This window comes from Gymnoscopelus microlampas, assembly GCF_963454915.1.
Source record: "Gymnoscopelus microlampas genome assembly, chromosome: 13".
In the NCBI taxonomy this organism is placed as follows: domain Eukaryota; kingdom Metazoa; phylum Chordata; class Actinopteri; order Myctophiformes; family Myctophidae; genus Gymnoscopelus; species Gymnoscopelus microlampas.
The window spans coordinates 45,776,000-45,787,421 of record NC_139950.1 but is presented as its reverse complement, the minus strand read 5'-3'; the positions used below and the strand labels follow the sequence as shown (position 1 = coordinate 45,787,421).

The 11,422-nt window shown below is 44.3% G+C and overlaps 1 protein-coding gene across 2 annotated transcripts in view; it reads left to right on the top strand.

Moving 5' to 3' along the window:
* Nucleotides 1-6,428, top strand: part of mcu (mitochondrial calcium uniporter) — a 143,070-nt gene extending 136,642 nt beyond the window's left edge. For both annotated transcript variants that reach the window (XM_084076902.1, XM_084076901.1), the window contains exon 9: nt 467-6,428. In XM_084076902.1, coding sequence (XP_083933028.1) covers nt 467-547 — 81 coding nt within the window. In that variant the 3' untranslated portion in view covers nt 548-6,428. The remainder of the gene's footprint in view (nt 1-466) is intronic.
* The last annotated feature ends 4,994 nt before the right edge of the window (nt 6,429-11,422 follow it).

Genomic DNA, 11,422 nt, shown 5'->3' with positions numbered 1-11,422 from the left:
GTAGGCTGACAGGAAATGGGGAGAGAGATGGGGGGGAGACATACAGCAAAGGTCGTCGGGAACGGGAGTCGAACCCGCGACACGCTGTCATGCTGGATTACCAGTTTATGTGGTATGCGCCTGGACCGCTAGGCCAGCAGACGCCCCAGAAGACCTACCTTTTTAACCAAGCATTCTTTTAGCTACACTGGTTTTACCTCTAGGCTTTATGCCCTCATGTTTTAAATGTTTTGTTTCAGTTTCTTAGATGTTTTTTTAATGGTCTGATGATTCTTTTTTATACAACTGCCTATTGTAGCACTTTGAGATTTTCATTATAAATAAAATCCATTATAATTATTATTATCAGTAGGCAGAGATCTCTGATCCACTAGACTAGTAGATAAGCTACAACACCGTTGTGTGCAGCGCATAATAAAATAAATGAAGCATAACTTCTCTCTGTTTCCCGTCCCGTCCCGTCCAGGTGGAGTTGGATCTCAGGCGTCTGCGGGACCCCCTCCAGCTCCAGCTCCCAGTTCAGCAGCTCACCTCCAGTAAAGATTGATGGAAAGACTGAAAACCCCCCCAAAACCAACCAACAACCACCACCAACCACCAACCTGTCCCACCCCTCTCCTCTCTGAGCTCCTTATATCCCACCTCACCCCTTAACCCTTCCAGCCCCCCCTATACCAACCCCCCCCTCCCTCCCTCCGTCCACGCCTTTCCTTTCCTCTCCTTTCCTCCCTCCCTTCCCCACGTCTCCCCAACAGGCCCCATCACTCTCTTGACCGTGGTGGGAGTTGGTTTTCTGTTCTTTTTTTCTCTCTCCTTTTTTTATTTTACTTTTTATTTTTACCTGAAATATAATTGCAAGGCAAAAACCCCCCCATCGAATGGAGATGGAGGAGGAGGAGGAGGAGGAGGATGGTGGGAAAAAAGCCCCCCAAGAGCAACACTGAACCCCTTTTTATCAACGTCCCGAGAAGTGGGAGATGATGATGATGATGATGATCGCAAAAAGAAGAAGGTGGAATTAATGAATGAACCTGGGCATTAATATGGGATTTATGCCTCAAGACTCCAGAGGGACGGCCCGCGAGGGGGGATAGGACGTATCAGAGCCAGGAGGCACTCCACCTGAGAGGACATGCAGTGTGTGTGTGTGTGTGTGTGTGTGTGTGTGTGTGTATGTTCCGAAATACACTCTGGGGGACACACTGGGACATGAGTCCCCGACTCATCCGATGGGCCACCGACGGAGGTGCCATCCATCCATCGAGCGGTGTGGTCGTGCTTTTTTGCAGCGTTCACACCGTGTGGACACACATGCAAGCGCGCGCCACGCCCCTGTTTGGTCAGGGTGGGGGCTCCAGAGGGGGGGCATTGTCCCACAAATCAAAAGTTTACAAGGATGCCCTCTTCCTACCCTGCAGGCGTTTGGGGGGGGTGGGGTTCGGGGCGAGAGGGGCAGGGTTGGGGGCTCAAAGGGGGCGCGGCCGGACCACCGGGTTGACCTTCAACGTCCTGTGGCCCAAAAAAGAAATCTGCTGCCCCCCCTACCTCTTTCCCTGGACCACGCCCCGCCCCCCCTCTGGGTGACTAGGACAGTTGTCCCGCCCAGTGTGTGACCCTTATCAGGGGCCTGTGTCTTCAGCCTTTTGCAGGATGTTGGGGGGGGGGGAAGGTGCGGCTTTCGGGGGGGGGGGGGGGGGGACGTGCCTCACTTCCTCTTCCTGTTGACGTCCTGTGTGTACCGGGGGGGGCCCGGGTCTGTCTGCGCCGAGGATGAGAGTAACTACCGACAAAAACATCACTGTGTGTTCTTTTATTCCAAAAAATATTTTGGCACTTTTTATTTTGAAAGCCATAGTATATTTGTTATGAAAAATATATAGAAATATATATAGATATATATATATATATAGTACATATACAATCAAAGTGAACAGAGGCTAGTTTTTTTTTTCAGTGGGGGGAGGAGCTCTCTCTTACAGACATCTTTTCAGTAGAAACTAATTTGCATTTCCTCCAGATCTCTCTCATCATCAAGAAACCCCTCAACTGTCCAGTGTGCACTCTCTTTCTCTCTCTCTCTCTCACTATCACTCTCTCAGTGGCGTGCACAGACATTTTGAGGGGCAGGTGCTCAAGTAAATTATACTTTTTTTTTGTTTACTTGGTCTGTTCTTTTTTCCCTCTACACCTATACCTCTTTGCCAAAAATAGCCGATCTACAAGCGGCTTGTAGATCTGCTATTTTTGGCTAAAGTTCTCCTCAGAAAAGGGATGCTAGGTTTCGAGTGGTTATGGTAAAAAGAAAAATCATATCACATAAAGATTTGGCCGACCCCCTGTAGTAACTCCGAGGACCCCCTGTTGAAGACCCCTGCTGTAAACTGGAAAAAAAAACTTTTTTTTTCTTCTTTTTTTCAAAAGGGCACTTCTGGTCAAGAGGGCAAAGGGCAGGTGCTCCAGCACCACCTAGAGTCTATCTGTGCACGTCCCTGTCTCTCACACACACACACACACACACACACACACACACACACACACACGCACACGCACTCTCTCTCACTCATCATACTATGCATTCACCACCTTGACCTAACCTATCTGTCGATAATAAACACTCTTAATGTATTCCACAGTTGCCTGTGAGGCATCATCCACCCAGATAACCTGCAGACCACTCCAAAACAGCACGCGCTAACATGCAGCAACAAAGTGCATGGCCACTAAAGCAAAGCAAATGGATGGTGATGGATGGTAAACAGGGTTAATATGGCTTTGATGTATATGCTTTGGAGCAGAAAAAGCCATCAAAAGGCCATACGATCATCTTTATATTAATCTCATCTTTGTGAATACTGAGACTATAGTGGAATATGCTAAAGTATGAATATATGAATTAAAACTACTTGTCGTGAGTGTTTCCCCAGACATTCACTGAGGCATGCCGTAGATTGACTTTTGATGTGTTTTGTGTATATGAGGGCTTTATATGAAGCCGAGATATGGAGGAATAGAGATTGGATGGATGACTCGGTGACATCTGCAATCAATCGTGATTTTCCCCATTGGAAAGCATTACCGTGCCGAAAGTACAAATATTTCCAGGCTCCTGACAATTTCTCAACATGGGGATTGGTCCATCTTGGTGACAGATGAAAACCACCGTGCCCGTGAGGGTCACATTTGACTGAATGCATACAGAGTGCAAAGTAGTGCGGCGAGTGCAAAAAAAAACGCTCCCTCGCCTCACCAGGCTTGGCAACCAATCTCGGAAATGGCTGTAAGGGCCGTTCGCGTTGTAAATCGTACACCACTATACGGCATTCATTCATTCACTCACTCACTTCACTCACTTCTGGTGGCTTTCTCATCGTCAAACTAAATTCAGAGTGTTCTCTCCTCCCTCTGCTGTAATGCTGCCTGCCCCTCGGTAAGGCAGGTTTAGACTGCATGCTATGGTATGCCCTCAGTAGAAACTTTGTGAATGTGTAGGAGCGTTGTTGCAATTTTGTATTTTCATCGGGTCATTTTTCTTCTTTGCCACCTCCGGCCTCCATGCCTGATTTATATACTCGGTTTGCTGCGCTGGTGTTGCGCACCAAAAATAGCCAAACCACAAGCTCGCTTGTAGCTTGTAGATCGGCTGTTTTTGGGTTTATGACACGGCCCTGCGTGCAACTTGAGTATAACACAGGCTTTAGTGTCTCACCCTGGTAGATTTTCACAGCCAGTTAAAGCCATATATATATATATATGTTGTCCATTCTTGGAACTGACAGAGGGTGGACCTGTTTCAGCTCAGTTAGGTTTGTGTTTGTGTTTGTGGTGGGGATTGGACGTTCTCTACTTAGGACTTATTGCTCTAGATAGGTTTCAAAGACGATTTTTTTCGGTCCAAGTTTGAACAGGACGCCTTTGTAACGGTGTGGGGAAGCACAATGACCTGACACCCCAAATGTCCTGAGGCCCCAGGGCAGAGACGCTATAGTCCATGTTTATCTCCCATTCATTTGTCATCTCCTGCGTCCCGAGATCCTATAGTGCGTGAAGCTGAAATGCATGATTTTATCAAAAGTTATCCATTCAGATCTCAAAGTTAGGATTTGTCCGTGTGTGTGTGTGTGTGTGTGTGTGTGTGTGTGTGTGTGTGTGTGTGTGTGTGTGTGGATGGGCGAGAGTACATGTCTGGAATGCGTGTGATCTCCAAGGAAAATGGTGCCTTTTTGGATGGTAAAGAATGCTATATAGAGGATGTTTATACAGTCATTTCTAATGTGAAGATCGTTGAGCCCCCGAGTTGAAACTTTCAATCTCAACCTCCATTGCACTTCAGAAACCAGCCTCTGCTGCAGAAAGGAGGGCACTTTATAGTGCACTGGCAAGAGGAAGAAATTAGAATAAGTGAATTTTAGCAGGTGTATGTGTGTGTGTCTGTCTGTGTGTATTATTCCACATGCTTGTCGTTGTGTGAGCGTACTGGGCAGTGTAGGCATCAAGCAGATAACCACGTCCATGAATCCTTTCCCCCCCTAATCGCTGCTGCTCAGTAAAGCGTATAAATCAATTGAGCCCGCACTCCCACCTCATAGGGATCAATAGCTTTAAATTCTACTTCTTGTACACACTATGCCAAGTTACACGTACACACACACACACACACACACACACACACACACACACACACGCACGCACGTATCACATAATGTGATACTGCTTCCTTGGAGATGTTTCTTTCCTTTTGGGCTAATTTTACACAGTTTTTACTTGATTTGAAAACGCCAAGGCCGGGTCGGGCAGACCCGAGTATAAATGAAACCCCTAAGGGTGTTAGTTAACTCTGTCTGCAGTCCAATCCTCCTCACCACTGACTTCTTCTGCGCTTCGCCCACCTCCTCCTCCGCTTCGTCACGTCCACATCCACCTTTTATTGCCTTGGTTTTTCTTTCCTTTAAAAAAAACTACAAAAAAAAACAAAACAAAATATATCGAATATAGGAAACTTTATTATAAAGCGGGTGTTGCATGAATGTATGTTTACACGGGGAATTATGTAAAAAGAAGAAGAAGAAAAAATATACGATTTATCAAGAAAAGAAAAGAAAAAAAAATCTTCAGAAATAATTTAAAGAACATGGTTTGTAAGAGAACTCTGTAGGTGTAAAGAGGGAGTGAATGAACAGGGCTACTACTACATCTTTATGCCATGGTCCTCAGAACGTCCTGCCCAGCCAAAAAATCTGACTCAATCCCAGCCAACCCAACCCAACTGCAACCCATCCTCCACCCCTAGTCCTTCTCCCCATGTCTAGTTGCCCCCCCACAGCGTGTCATCTGCCTGCAATAGTCCTCAATAGATGGAAAGACACCTTCGGTCCTCTGTGCAGCTTTGGGAGATCTCTCGATCCCCTCCCACCCCCCTCACCTAATTAAAGGTTTCATGACATTCATTATTTTATTTTTATTTTTTCATTTTTTTAATGATTTCAATTACACCAAAAAAGAACTTTCAGTGGATTATCTGTGGTCTGGGGTTTTCTGAATAATTCGGAATATATATATTTTTTGTTAAGTGCTGGGATTGGCCCCTGGACTTTGATGTCACAGTCCATTAATCCCGCCCCCCTCTCCTCCCTCCCTCTCCCCTCCCCTATCCTTCTTCTTTGGGGGGGCGGAGCAGAGGCGATGATAGACAGGCAAAATCCCTCAACAGCGACACCCGCAGGCAAATATAATTTGTTTTCATTGCAGCTGAAAAGGCTTCAGGACACAGAGAGAAAAAAGTCTGCCATGGCTCACTGGAGTGGATTTTTCAGTTAAAACCTTTAAATACATGTTTGAAGGACCATGATAAAGACTTCAAATGTTTTGTAAATCTGAATGTCATGAAACCTTTAACTCCTGTCACAGAATCAAGTCCAAAGGGAGGCGTATAGGGCACTTAAAAAAAAACGTTTTATAGCCTACTTTGTCGTGCGTGCCGGACTCCGCCGTATGACGGCGTGTCGGACTGTCACTTTACCTCCACTGTTTTCCACTCATCCCTTTGTCCTTTCATCTGTATCCATCCCACGTCCTCTTTTCCCGCTCCCATTGCATTGAATACGTTTTCTTTTTTTGTTGAAACGCGTGTTATTGTTTTGACGTTTCATCTCGTTTGTTTGTTTGTTTGTGTGCACTTGCAATACAAAGTACGTTGAAAATGCCTAAAAAAGAGTGGAGCAAAAATATTGGGTTGAAATGATCATTTTCTCCATTCGGAACCGCTTTCTTTTTTTTGTTTTTTTTTTGTTGGTTTCTTCTGTTGACATCTGAAGCTGTAATGTTGGCAAACAAAAAAAAAAGAAAATGTAAAATCCTGTATCATTTATGAAATATGTATAAAAGAGAAATGTAATTCAGTTATCAATAAAATCCTTATCCAGTTTTTGGAACTGGTGGTCCAGCTTTTTTTTTTTCTTAAAAAAAGTGTTATTTTATCCATTTGTAACTCTTGAGAGGGTACACATTACGGGTCCATTTGGTTAGGTGTGTGTGTGTGTGTGTGTGTGTGTGTGTGTGTGTGTGTGTGTGTGTGTGTTACTAGCGAGGACCAAGTATAGTGGAATTTGAAGAAATATGCATTTTGAGGACCGTTTTCCTGGTCCTCACTCCTCACAAGACAAATGGTTGTTTTATAGTTAAAAAAACGATTTTTAGAGATACGTTAACAATTAGAAAAACATTCAGGTCAGGATTAGACATTTAGGTGCCTTAGAGGTTAGGTTTAGGGATTGGAGTTAGAGTTCAACATGATTTATACTTAGTTGCGCGCCAGTGTCATGCACCGAAAAACAGCTGATCTATAAGCTCACAACGTGTCGCGACGCGTTGTGGGCTTGTAGATCTGCTGTTTTTCGGCCTTAGGCTTATGGTTAAAAATGGCAATTAATATTTTTAAATGGCATTCATAACATGGCTGTCCTAAAGTGTTGATGTCCTCACAATTATAGTAATATAAACGTGTGTGTGTGTGTGTGTGTGTGTGTGTGTGTGTGTGTGTTGATTAATGTGACATATCAGATGCGTTTGCTAGCAGCAGTTACTGGAGGCCTTGACTGACTGTCCTTGGCCCGCAGGTCTTCCCGTTCTAGCCGGATGTCCTATGAAGATACACAGCTGCTGAGGTAAGGCCAGACAGGTTTATTTGTATGGACCACGTTTCAACAACAAGGCAATTCAATGTGCTTTACAAACATCAAAGCAAAGGAAACACAATCATAAAATGACATTAGGATGCATAAAACAAAAAGTTAAAACTAATACAATTACAGTGCAGAAGAGAAAGAAAAAGAAACGTAACTCAATCAAAGGTACTGACTCTTTACAATACAAAGTGATGGGGTTCAAGATTCAAATCACTGGGTTTCAGCTCCTCGACATTTGCAACAAAACATTACAATATAGTAATCATCATAGTACATAGAAATAACTCAAATATAATATATCCACTCCTTTGCAGTGTTCTTTAAAAAGATATAGATACAAATATATTTCTTTGGCTTTTTCTGCCTTTATTGATAGATGCAGTAGACCAGGGGTCTTCAACAGGGAGAGTTAATACAGGTGGTCCGCCAAATCTTTGTGTGATGTTTTTTTTTTTTTTTACATTAACCCTAACATCCCTTTTCTGAGGAGAACTTTAGCCCAAAAAAGCAGATCTACAAGCTCACAACGCCTCGCGCTGCGAGGCGTTGTGAGCTTGTAGATCGGCTATTTTTGGCAAAGAGTTATAGGTGTAGAGGGAAAAAAGAGCAGCAAAAGTTTATCTGAAACACAATTTAATACAATATAGAGGGGGTCCCTGCTTCATCTCTCTCTCAGCTAGGGGGTCCTTGGCCTGAAAACGTTGAAGACCCCTGCACTAGACTGACTGGAAATGGGGAGAGAGAGATGGGGAGTGACACGCAGCAAACGTCGTCGGGATTCGAACCTGCGACACGCTGTCAGCTGTCAGCTTGTAGATCGGCAATTTCTTTTAATCGTGAAGATGTTTGCAAATCTTTGAATAATATATTTATTTATTTTTTAAGCGAACATTTTTAACTCAAATACTTGCTTCTGGAGGTCCCCCTGGCACACAACCTTTTCAAATGGGTGGCCGGCGGCCAAATACATATCATTTTGGGGGTCCTTGACATGAAAAAGCTTGAGCACCACGGATATAGCAAAAGTTTTTCCGAAAACTGAAAAAGATTATTTTTTTTCCAAATCGGCCTCAGGTCATAATGAGGAGGGCTAACTGAATCAATCCACTTGTGCCTGCCTGGGGCATAAAGACATATTGGGGCCGGTAGATCTAACTGTAGAGGTTGAAAAGTAATCACAGAAGAAGCTTCCCATGTTCCAACTCATTTCTGCTAATGGCCTTGTTGACTAGAGTGAACTATTGATTTAATTCGCGTAGGAGAAAGAAGAAACCGCAAACGTCAGGTCCATTTGAAGATATTGTATCTAAAATGGCCACATCTGTTGTGCGTTTGTTTGGGTTTGACCGCTGATCAAGTAATAATTAATACGTATTCACGCTTATTGCTTGCCCGATGTTCACACTGATGATCTTTGTTTACTGCACAGTCAATCCTGAGCCCGTTGTCTCGTAGGAAGTGGTATACATGCATCAGTATGACAGTTGGCAGATAAGTCAAATTACTTTTAATGAAGTGTAATTTGTTTTTTTTTCGTCTAAAATGAAGCAGTAATGACAGCTTCAAAACCACAGGGACGCAGAGAATCCAGGGAAAGAGTGGAAGGAGGAGAGATGGAGGATGGCAGATGAAGATGGCAGCAGATCGATCTCCATAAACAGGCCTGTCCGGCTCAGGGGCCCAAAGGTCAGCGGGGGCCTCTGGGAAATTTGGCCAACTGGGATCCACTGTTCCAGAGCCATGATCTTGAATTGAATTAGCTGAATCAAAAATACCCACATACAGGTTAACTTGGCAACTACAGTACCTTATGGATCATTCTAGATGGTCAGAATGGCCCCATTGGCATCTTCTGTGCAGGTCACAAGAATTGTCTCTGCTCACAAAAGGCTAAACATTCAGTTTAGCTGTCCTTTCTGTTTGCAAAAGGCCCCAGGACCTGCTGTAATGTATACTGTAGAACTTCACCAATGTCTATCACAATGTTATGCCTTATCGCTGATACAAGCAATTACGCTGGTTCTCATTCATGGAAATATAAAAGGTAGGCAAAGTTTAGGCGGTGAGTTTCATCCCTGAAAATCTTTACAAACAAACTATACTGTATATTGAAATAAAGTACCTATTTCTAATAGGTTTACACATTTAAATGTGATGTTACTGAATTATAGTGGAGCGGCTAAATGCTTTTTATTGGCAGAATCTTTCAGTTGATGATACAAGCGTGAAAATTGGCATGAGCAGTCTCCATGGGTCACTTGACAAGAAAATTGTCCGAGGCAGTTGTAATTTCAAGATGGCGGCCATTTTTCAAGATGGCCGACACCTTAGTGGGCAGTTAAGTGATATGATGGTTTATTTGGTGATACAAGCATGAAAATTGGCATGAATAGTCTCTGTGGGTCACTTGACAATAGGCCACCCACAGCTACTTGAAATTTCAACATGGCGGCCATTTTTCAAGATGGCCAACACTTTAGTGGAGCAATTAAGTTATACTAGACCATACCCGGTCGGCGCAGCGCATCCGTGGGGGGATATACGCACATGATCTGGCAACCCGGTTCGTCCTATAGCTGGGCAGCCCCGTAACCATGGCGACAGTGTTTGACACAGAAACGCTAATAAGAAGCTGAGATTTGATGAAATTGAAAAACGGGCTTCACAGTTGCGTTCAGATGGTAATGGTCAATGGCTGTGTGCAAAATCAGAGCAATTGGTCCAGCCAGTGAGGAGAACCGGGTATCTTCACTCACGTACTACTACAGAGGTTACTAGAATTATAGTATGATAATGGTTCATTTGGTGATACAAGCATGGAAATTGGCATGAGCAGTCTCGGTGGGTCACTTGACAATATGCCACCCACAGCTACTTGAAATTTCAAGATGGCGGCCATTTTTCAAGATGGCGGACACTTTAGTGGAGCATTTAAGTTATATAATGGTTCATTTGGTGATACAAGCATGAAAATTGGCATGAGCAGTCTCTGTGGGTCACTTGACAATAAGCCACCCACAGCTACTTGAAATTTCAAGATGGCGGCCATTTTTCAAGATGGCCACCACCTTAGTGGAGCGGTTAAGCTTAAGAAATCATTTAGTTGGTGATACAAGCATGACAATTGCCATGAGCCGTCTCAAAATGTCATTTGACAAGAAACCCCACAACCACCACTTGAAATTTCAAGATGACTGCCGCCCGCCATGTGGATCTTTAAATGATACCGTTTTCTCATAGAAATGTATTGGGTTGGGGGCACGGTGGTGCAGTCGGTAGCGCTGTCGCCTCACAGCTAGAAGGTCCTAGGTTCGATTCCCACAGGGGACGCTGTGGGCACTGGGGGCGTGTTCTCTCCTCCGCGTCATCAGCGCCCATACCCTAGGCGGGGTTGGCGAAAGGGCCTTTCTGTGTGGAGTTTGCATGTTCTCCCCGTGTCTCCTAGGGTAGGTACCCTCACAAAAACATGCAGTAATCCTGGTCACTATACTGCCTCCCCCTGGCCAGCCGGGGCGCCTGATGGAGGGGAAGGGAACTGGTTGGAATAACGTGTTCCTTCCACGCGCTACGTCCTACCAGGGAAACTCCCCCCTGTCAGGTGACAAGAAGGTCAGTTGGCTCTCATGCATTGAAGGAGGCATGAGCTCGGCCCTGGCCTCCCTAGGTTGGCAGAGGGAAGGTAGTGCCCAGGATTACATAGACGATTGGCACTGGGTGTTAAAAATAGGGTTACAAAATCGTGGGATAAAAATGTAAGTTTAAAAAAAAAAAGAAATGTATTGGGTTCCTCAAAAAGCTCTGTCAAGAGAGGTTGTTTGACTGTGTTTTGTCTGACTCCTCGCCCACAACCTGTCCAGTTTGGTAAAACCTGTAGGAGTTGCCTCCCACTGGCATAGCTCTCAGGGTTCACTGAGGTACACAAGCTCCCTTACCACGACAAGGTAACAGTCACAAGGGAGGATTTATGTTTTATTTTTTAACTAACAGCCATTACATGTGTCAAATAAATACTAAGAAATGGGGAAACAAAAAATATGACTAATAAATGAGCACAGTTGTGGTGCTGATTAGCACAGTTGTGGTGCTGAATGGACAGTGCTCCAACATTATAATTGAGCAATGGCTAATACTGAATGGCAGTAGCCACAGAACCATGACAAACCTATACTAAGGAACTAAACTGAAAATGTGCTTCACTGTTACGTATGGCAGTGGAAGCAATGTTACAAAGTAACAACTGA